Below are 8,654 nucleotides of genomic sequence, written 5' to 3' on the forward strand. Positions count from 1 at the left end.
AAAAGGCTAATTACGATCTGATCCATCTGACTTTAAGAGGGTGTTTGGCTAAGCTTATTTTAAACAGCTGATAAGCTCCTACGTCTGATAAGATGTTTTAAGAGCTGATAAGCTGTGACGTCTTATTTTTTGGATTAATTTTTAGAGGGTGTTTGGCTAAGCTTATAAGATGTTAAAATGAGCTTATAAGATGTTTTAGAGCTTATAAGCTCTTCCAAAGTGTTTGGTAATTTTTTTAAAAAAATCTTATTTTTTTTAAAAATAAGCTGTTGGAGAGCAAATAAGATCTTTTTAAATAAGTACCTCTACCCCACCTTTTTATTTAAGATCTTATTATGAGTAAAAATAGGAAATAAGCTAATTATCCAAACACTCTAAAAATTAATCCAAAAAATAAGACGTAACAGCTTATCAGCTCTTAAAACATCTTATCAGACGTAGGAGCTTATCAGCTGTTTAAAATAAGCTTAGCCAAACACCCTCTTACCATAAAGATGGACGTGTAAGAAGATTCATAGTTGAAGGGGTGATTGTAATTACCCAAACAAGAGGGGTTTTTTTCGTAATTTGACCTTACCTCAGATGGTGGCCGTAATTTACCCTATAATAAATGATTACGGAAAGACTATTCATAGCAGCTATAAATATACAAGGTGAGGCAATAATGTACTTCTTACCTGCTTGACAAAGGTATCGAGGATATACTTGGATAAAAGGACGGCGTCTAACTGGATCGGACAAAAACATAGGAATTGGGTGAGACGAGAAAAGCACATTCGCAAAAGAATCTTATAGTACTTCGGAATTGGTAAAGAATAGACTTGAAAGAAGAAACGTACACGTTGATCTCTATCGTCTTTCTTCGCCAACTCCAATTCCACGATTAGCAATGCAAGGTCGAAGTTTTCAGGAGGAATAAATCTAAAAATTTCATAATAAAATCGTCAAAAATAAAAACAAAAAAACGTTTACACGTTGACGATATAACAATCATCAACATAGAAACTACACAAATCATACTTGCTAACAGATATCGATTCCCCGATGAAGGCTTTAGCATCGCGACATTGAATGGGGTTAAGAGCAATCTGGCCATCGACAGCGGGATGGCCAGTGCCAGTATATGTATATTCGAGTCAAGGTCAAACATATCATAAACGAAACGATTGTGTAATAATAACGATAGTCGAAGCAGTAGTAGCAAATATTAATAAAAGGGACCAAAATTCAACTTTGTAATAGTAGTTTTACTCCTGGATATTGTGCAACACGATAAATATCGAGCTTCCACAAATACCGTTCGTATATGTGCACCATCTCAGTTAAGAACAGTCTTTTTGACGAATCAACATCGACACATTATCTAGTCAACCAACTGTATTATATATCCCGATAAGCAAAACGGACTTTGGAAGCATAACAAGGAAACCCCCACCACCCGTTTTTCATCACATAGCATAACAATGAAACACAATTAGAAAGCAAACATGTTTAATTGCAACGGTTTCTTTTTTCCCAATACTAAATAAACCGAGAGAATTCAATCACATTGCCATTCAGAAAAAAAAACACTAATAACATAACAACCACACGCAAAAGACATACATACATGATATAATGACACAAGTACACCTTATTTTTTTACGAGAATTTTCTAAAAAAGTCCTTCGCCATTAAAATCCACTCATATAAGTACACCTTATTCTTTTATGTTAGCTAAAAGCCCCTCGACAAAAAGGCGGGAAGCTTAGTTGACCGGTGAGCTTAGTTAATACAAACACGACCACACACACACGTACACACATCGAAACACACACAATTTCTATATCTGAGCTCTCGTTTGCTAAATCGTATAACTAAAATTACTATCTAAGCTATATAACCAGGGGCGAGTCCACCCTTAGGCAAGGGTGAACTCAAGCCCACCCTCAATTTACAAATCCCCCCTATAATTACACTATATACCTATTTACCCTCCCTAATTTTATTAATTAGTCCACCCAAAATCCAAATAAATGCAAAAAAAAAATCTAAATTTTTTTTTTTTTTTTTTCGGTTTCTTCTTTTCCTATTTTCTGATTTTATCACAAAAAAATCCTAGAAAAGAAAATTTAAACCCACCCTATACCACGCGCGTGAGAGAATTTTGAAGTCGGCAAAAAGGATATGTAATAGAAAGAACGAGCGCGTGACGCGCGTGGCCTATCAAAACGTAGGCGTGGTTCGATCCAGGTACAAGGAAATTTGTCAAATAGCTCTGGCTACAGTAGGCTACATTGTAAAAATCGGAGTGTTTCTCCGAATGGTCGACCACGATCATCGTCCACGAACGCCCTGCCATATTTCTCCTAGAGAGAGAAAGAGAGAGAGATAGAGAGAGAGATAGAGAGAGGGAGAGAGAGAGAGAGAGAGAGAGAGAGAGATGAAATTCAAATAAAAGGTCACTGTTTTCGAAATTGAAATAATGAAATTAATTTTTTCTTCCATCTTCTCTTATAATAATACTCACCTGCAATCGGGACCCAATGGATGAACACACCGAAATCGTCGTCGCCATTTTTCAACTTCCGCCGGAGTGGTGATCTGAGAAATTAAATTACTGTAATTTACTTTGGGGTAATTGGAAAAGTATTATACTTGATGTCCTTGATGTTAGGTTAAATTACAGATAGAACCCCCACATTTGAAAAATTTATACAAACAACCCCTGAAGTTTGATTCATCTAAACAACCAATCACTTGTGGTTAGGGGTGCAAGTTGGAACGAAAGTTCCAATCCGAAAAATTTCGATTCTGGAACAAAAATTTTCATTCTGATTTTCTGAAATTGCAATTTTTTGATTATTTTTTTGGATTGAAATTGGAATTATATAAAAAATATTGGAATTTCCGATCCGATTTAGTTTCCAAAATTAATTCCGATTTTCTTCCGAGAAATACACCTATAAATAATATATATTATATAATACTTGTTTTAAGTTTTATGTTTTGTTTTTTGAAACAGTAATTTGATTTAAGTTTGTTTTACGATTTTAACGTATTGAACTGTTGTTTGAAGTTATGTTGGATATTATGATGTGGTTTATTTTTTATTTTCTATTTGAACTGAAATTTAGTAGTTATTAGTTTTACTTTTATCGACGTGGATATTCTTATTTTTGGAAAATTATGAATTTTTCAGAAAATTTCATCCAAGTTTTGAAATTTTAAAACTTATTTGATTTCCGAAATCCCGAAATTTCCGCGCCTTTTGTAATTGGAATGAATTTTTAGATTCCAAAATTTTTAGAATTGGAATGAATTTTAGATTCCAAAATTTTTAGAATTGGAACTGGAACTGATTTTCTACTTTCGATTTTTTTTAGAAAATTTTCCGAAAAGGCTAATTCCGATTCGATCCATCTGAGTTCCAACCCTACTTGTGGTTCATATTTACTTGGAAAAGAAATTATTATTATTATTTTAAACTAGCATTTTTTTTCACGTGCGATGCACGGGGTAGCATTGCAAAAAGGAAGAAAATTTTAAATACATGATAATTAAATTGTATTAAAAAAATCAATTACACAATATTAAAATATTTAATTATTTTTCAAATAAACACATTATTAATTAGTAATTAATAATTGGAAATGTATCTTTTGTGCAACACCGGATGAAGTTACATTTAAAGAAACCTAAGCGCATGCATAGTAAGTTATTAGTAGATGCTACACCGGATGATCTTGAAGACTTGAACCACCGATCTATACATAATAACACACATACCCATGTGTATGTGTGTGTTAGTGGGTGGTTATTTATATCGATCTACAATTCAAAACCACCAGGTGTAGCATCTGATTTTATGGTTAAGATAGTTGATCTTCAATCATCGCCAACAAATTTCGCTCCTCTTATCAGCTTCCGGAAATCTTATTTTTTTATTTGAAAATTTCAGCTAAGTATGTACATTTTTCATTGTAGAGATGAATACACTAGGTTTTGGTTGAGTAGATATGTAATGAATCAATGATAAGAACAAAAAATCATTAAAGCATGAAATCGAATAGAGGAAGCGATACAAGACATGAATTCGCTCGTTGTTAAGCAGACGACAATGTTATATGCAGAAATCGAATAAAAGAAGAGACACGAAAATGTTATATATAGCATACGAAAATGTTGTTTCACTAGTTTTGCACCATATCCCGAAGGATATCACGAAAGTGCAAAATATTGATCTTTTCTTCACCCTTTTCACCGTCAGCAGCCATTTCGATCGCCAGGTACAGCTTCTTGAGGGGCATCTGGAGTAATTTATATTAAAAAAAAAAGAGGGTGAGGTGGCAGTTTATGTTGTTATCATACTCGAGCGATTTATTAGCTATAATGCGGATGAGCAATAATAACACAACACACATTTTCGACCTTCTATTTCATATTTAACTGTGCCGAATACGAGACTTACGTCATTTAACGCCTCGGCAGCAGAATCAAGATCCTGACTTGAGAAAACGTTAAGCCGCTGTAACACCTGTGAGGAAGGAAACATCAACATATATAGAACAATTGTAGACACACAAACACACACACACGTGTATATGTGTGTGTGTGTGTGTGTGTGTGTGTGTATTTATTCCACCTTTTTGGCGTCTTCTTTCTTTAGTGTCGGAACATTGTAGGTAAGTGCGAATGCATCTCGAATGCCGACTGAGTCCAGGAATTTTACTCCACTTGTAGTCCCGATAACGAGAAGTTTTTTCCCCTAAGAAAATAGGCAGAATTAGATCATCTCTCAGATTCAATTTTTATAATTCATTTGGCTATATATTAGCAACATTATTTGCATGAATCAAGAAAAATACCTTTGGAGGAAGCCGTTTCAGGAGCACCAAAAATGTGCGATAAATTAAATCCGAAAAACGAGGCCCAGTTACAACGTACTCCAATAGCCTGCAAAAGACGAACACAGATTGTATGGATGCGTACGAGGACCGCCAAATGATCAAATATATCAAAAATGTTGTTACCTTTCGACATCGTCGAGGATAATTATGCTTAGTGGCGATTTGTAAGCATCTTCAAATATCTATCAAGAAAAAACATATCATGCAATGCTCCTCGATATTAATTATATATATATATATATATAATATAATACACATTTTCGTATAGATTTGAAGCAAAATGAAATAGATTTTTTTTGCAAGTATATGTCGAGACAAAGGTCAATGTATATAGAACCTTAACAATCTGGGCACATTTCGCGGGTTCACTGAGTTCAATCATTGTTTCATCGGATATCTAATGATTTTGTCAGAACGGGAGACGGTTAAAAATTTAATAGAGGTCAGAAACTAAATTGTTCATAAAAAAAAATAGACATTACAAAGAAGAAAGTAAAATAAAATAACTTACTATCTTGACGTAGGGGAAATCACTTTCAATACCAATTGTTGCTGCCATCGCAGTTTTACCACTGTCCAACAAAACGTAACAGTTTATATATATTTATTTATATATCTGAATGTTAAATGTCGTTTCAATTTTACTAATACCGTTTTGACTTCGAACCTGATTTTGACATATTTCAATTTTGATTTTGGCAAAATTCGAAACACGAAAAATGTAGTCCTTTGGGTTAGCTTTCTAATCCAACTTGAATCCGCTAGATTGGATGCCGTTTGACAAAGTTATGCATGAATGAGTCACATTTTGAATTTTAGATACCTCAATACAACAAAATTGTGGGCAGTATCCATTCATTCATGTATATTTTTCTTGTCCGACATCCAATTTTGGTGATTCAAGTTGGATTAGAAAACTAACTCAGAATACTACAAATTCTATTTTTCGGGTTTTGCAAAATTTGGAATTAAAAATGATCCAAATCACGTTTGAAGTCGAAATAGTATTATTAAAGTTCGAACGACATTTATCACATCTATATATATATATGTATATATACCAAAAAAAAATTACCTGCCACGTGGGCCTTCGAGAAGGCAAGTAACAAGGGGGCTTCCTTCACTAACTTTAACCTTTTCCGTTAACAGCCGAATTCTTCTATAAGTGTGATCATGTCGGGAACCACAGTTTATGAATCCATTCAGTCTGTAAATAGTAGCTATCTTAATTTTTCATACACGTGACCGAGTAAACAACACAAAATGTTGGAACTACGATGAAAAAAAGGTTATATAAGGGCAAAAATTAACCAACTTAGCCTTGTTCAGCTAACTGTTTATACCTGCAGCGTTCAAGGTCAACTAGACCGGATTCTTTGTCCTTGGAGATGTTGGTAGGTTCCCGCTGGTTGAAAATCTGCATTAAATCGGTAAAAAAACATGAATGAATCACTCCCGTTCACGGGTCGGTACGGCTTGGTTTTTGCAATAAACCAAACACGTACGGATAATATCGGATTTTCATATTTTGAAACGGAACATGTCGGTTTTTTCGGTTCGGTGTTAACCGGTTTTCCGGTTTTCGGTTAACGGTTTCGGTATCGGTTCGGTTTATTTTCGGTTTCGGTTTCGTCTATCGGTTCGGCATAAAACCTATATTTGATTAACAGTGAATTTGGACTTTCATTACATTTGTTTGAAAAAATTAACAAATAACAACTCAAAATTAACTAATAAAAAACACGTCACAACCCAAAATTAACTAATAAAAAACGTCACATGGAGGCGTTCGAAGGATAGAGGCGCTCTAGGGAAAGTATTTGTACTATATATCAAAATGACGTCGTTTTGTATAAATCGGTTCGGTTCGGTTCGGGTAATCGGTTCGGTAATTTTTTTATTCCCCATACACAAACCGATATTTTTGATTTAAAAAAAAAATTACCCGTATATGTGGTTTTAAGTCAGGACGGTGCATATCGGCTTGGTTTTTTCGGTTTTCAATTTGGTTTTTCGGTTTCTCGGTTTTTTTGCTCACCTCTAAATCACTCAAATGTAACTTGATAACATGAAAGTATTCGGTATTTCTCAAACTTTCAAGAAAAAGAAAAAAAAAACCTGTATCCCACTTGACAACGGTGCTTCGTAAATGATGTGTGTGTCGGCTGATATCATCCCTCTCTCGATACGATTGGTTTTTTCTTTACCCTGAACAGCAACTTGATTTACAGTGAAGATATATCCAATTTCATTGTATTTTAATAATACCCTCTGCCCGGTTGTCATAACCTGCACGCACAAGAACCAATTCTCAGAACAATCTAAACGAGTCTTGATAATAATCGTACAAAAGCATGGAATATCTAGAAATATACACACGCTATCTCTTCAATAAATTTTTTCAAACGATTAAAGACGAAATCCGAACCTGTTTAACAAAATAAATAGATAATGAAAAAGAGAGCTTCTAAACAAATTGTCCATAACAAACAGGTTCTGCTATCGTCGGAATCAAAGAACACATTACTATACGGTGAGTAATGAACGGAAGTATTGTCCGTCAATTTTTCTCGTTAACTAAGCAGCGTTTGCCTACAAAGACTTCTTACATGGCTGAGAAAGTACTCGCGAATATGCTTGGAAAAAAGGATGGCGTCTACCTGAATAGAACAAAAACAAAATTACTCACTCCATGAAAGCGAAAAAAAAAAAGAAAAATAACATATAGCAAGAAACATACAAGTTCATCTTTTCCGTCTTTGTTTGCCAACTCCAATTCCACGGATAGCAACGCAAGGTTGAAGTTTTCGGGAGGAGGAAGAAACCTAATAATAAATTTCAGAACAAATAACTGTAAAAAAAAAAAAAGTTTACATACGTTGAACTACACGCCATCGTATATACCTACTAACAGACACAGAGTCGCCGTTGAAGGCCTTAGCATTGCGACGTTGAACGTCGTTTAGACCAATGTGGCCTCTAGGAATCTCATTTACCGTACTATTGAAGTTAAGGTAAATCAATATTATTCACATTATGGGAGACGAAAAATTAGAGGCTACACCTGGTTATTTACACTGGATGGATTTGAAACTGTAGGATTTGAACCGTAGATCTACGCATAATCACACAAAAACACACTCGTGTGTATGTGAGCTTAGTGGGTAGAGTTATTTAATCAAATCTACAGTTCAAATCCACCTGGTGTAAATTAACCTGGTGTAGCATCTAACTCCGCATAATCTAACAACTCATAAACAAAACTATTGTGTGATGAATTAACAACCACACACAAAATTGGGGGATTTTTTTTTTTTTTTTTGAAGCCCTTCACCATTAAAATCCTCTCACATACAGATAAGGATACACGTAGAAACAGTGAAAATCACACACACAAGTGGCGCGTGAGAGAATATTGAGGAGGATAAATTAAAAAAAAAAAAAAGGATATGCAAGAGTGAAAACGAACGCGTCGCCTATCAAAACGTAGGATCCAGAGACGAGGAAATTAGGGCTATCGTTGAAGCTACAGTAAGCAACATTCGCATAATTGTGTGCTTTCGTCGGAGTGTTGGTCAAAATCAGCGTCGCCATGTTTCTGCTGTATATAGAGATATAATTCAGAGTGTTTTTCTTTTGGAAAGCAATTTTCTTCCATCTTCTCTCTTATATTACTCTCGAAGAAGACATTGTCTCTCTGGATTATTTTATTGAAAATAATGGAAGTCGCCGCCACCGCAGCCGTCGCCGTCGCCGCCGTTTCAG

At 34.7% G+C, this 8,654-nt stretch overlaps 1 protein-coding gene and 1 long non-coding RNA gene across 2 annotated transcripts; both read right to left on the reverse strand.

The window, feature by feature from the left end:
• Positions 1-614: 614 nt before the first annotated feature.
• On the reverse strand, positions 615-1,899 carry LOC105970347 (uncharacterized). Its single transcript, XR_016032900.1, has 3 exons — positions 1,021-1,899; positions 840-921; positions 615-728 (listed from the first exon to the last, which is right to left on the reverse strand). It is a non-coding gene; the product is annotated as an uncharacterized LOC105970347 (long non-coding RNA).
• Positions 1,900-4,018: 2,119 nt separating this feature from the next.
• Positions 4,019-8,176, reverse strand: LOC105970473 (vesicle-fusing ATPase). The gene is made up of 13 exons (XM_012995300.2): positions 7,794-8,176; positions 7,630-7,714; positions 7,499-7,549; positions 7,008-7,178; positions 6,233-6,306; positions 5,965-6,096; positions 5,401-5,461; positions 5,227-5,286; positions 5,013-5,071; positions 4,848-4,935; positions 4,625-4,747; positions 4,451-4,516; positions 4,019-4,289 (listed from the first exon to the last, which is right to left on the reverse strand). Exons 4-13 carry the CDS (start codon positions 7,173-7,175, stop codon positions 4,173-4,175), a joined length of 948 nt encoding a protein of 315 aa, XP_012850754.2. The 5' UTR covers positions 7,176-7,178; positions 7,499-7,549; positions 7,630-7,714; positions 7,794-8,176; the 3' UTR covers positions 4,019-4,172.
• Positions 8,177-8,654: the final 478 nt, after the last annotated feature.

Source organism: Erythranthe guttata, chromosome 8, assembly GCF_056151865.1.
Source record: "Erythranthe guttata isolate IM_541 chromosome 8, IM_541, whole genome shotgun sequence".
In the NCBI taxonomy this organism is placed as follows: domain Eukaryota; kingdom Viridiplantae; phylum Streptophyta; class Magnoliopsida; order Lamiales; family Phrymaceae; genus Erythranthe; species Erythranthe guttata.

Excerpts from the sequence above, each read along its gene's own strand:
- LOC105970473 (XM_012995300.2), bottom strand. The coding sequence starts at position 7,175 with ATGACAACCGGGCAGAGGGTATTATTAAAATACAATGAAATTGGATAT. Across the intron at positions 5,462-5,964 it reads CTCGAAGGCCCACGTGGCAG|TGGTAAAACTGCGATGGCAG; the intron begins GTAATTTTTTTT and ends TTTGTTGGACAG. Across the intron at positions 4,290-4,450 it reads CTGCCGAGGCGTTAAATGAC|ATGCCCCTCAAGAAGCTGTA; the intron begins GTAAGTCTCGTA and ends AAATTACTCCAG.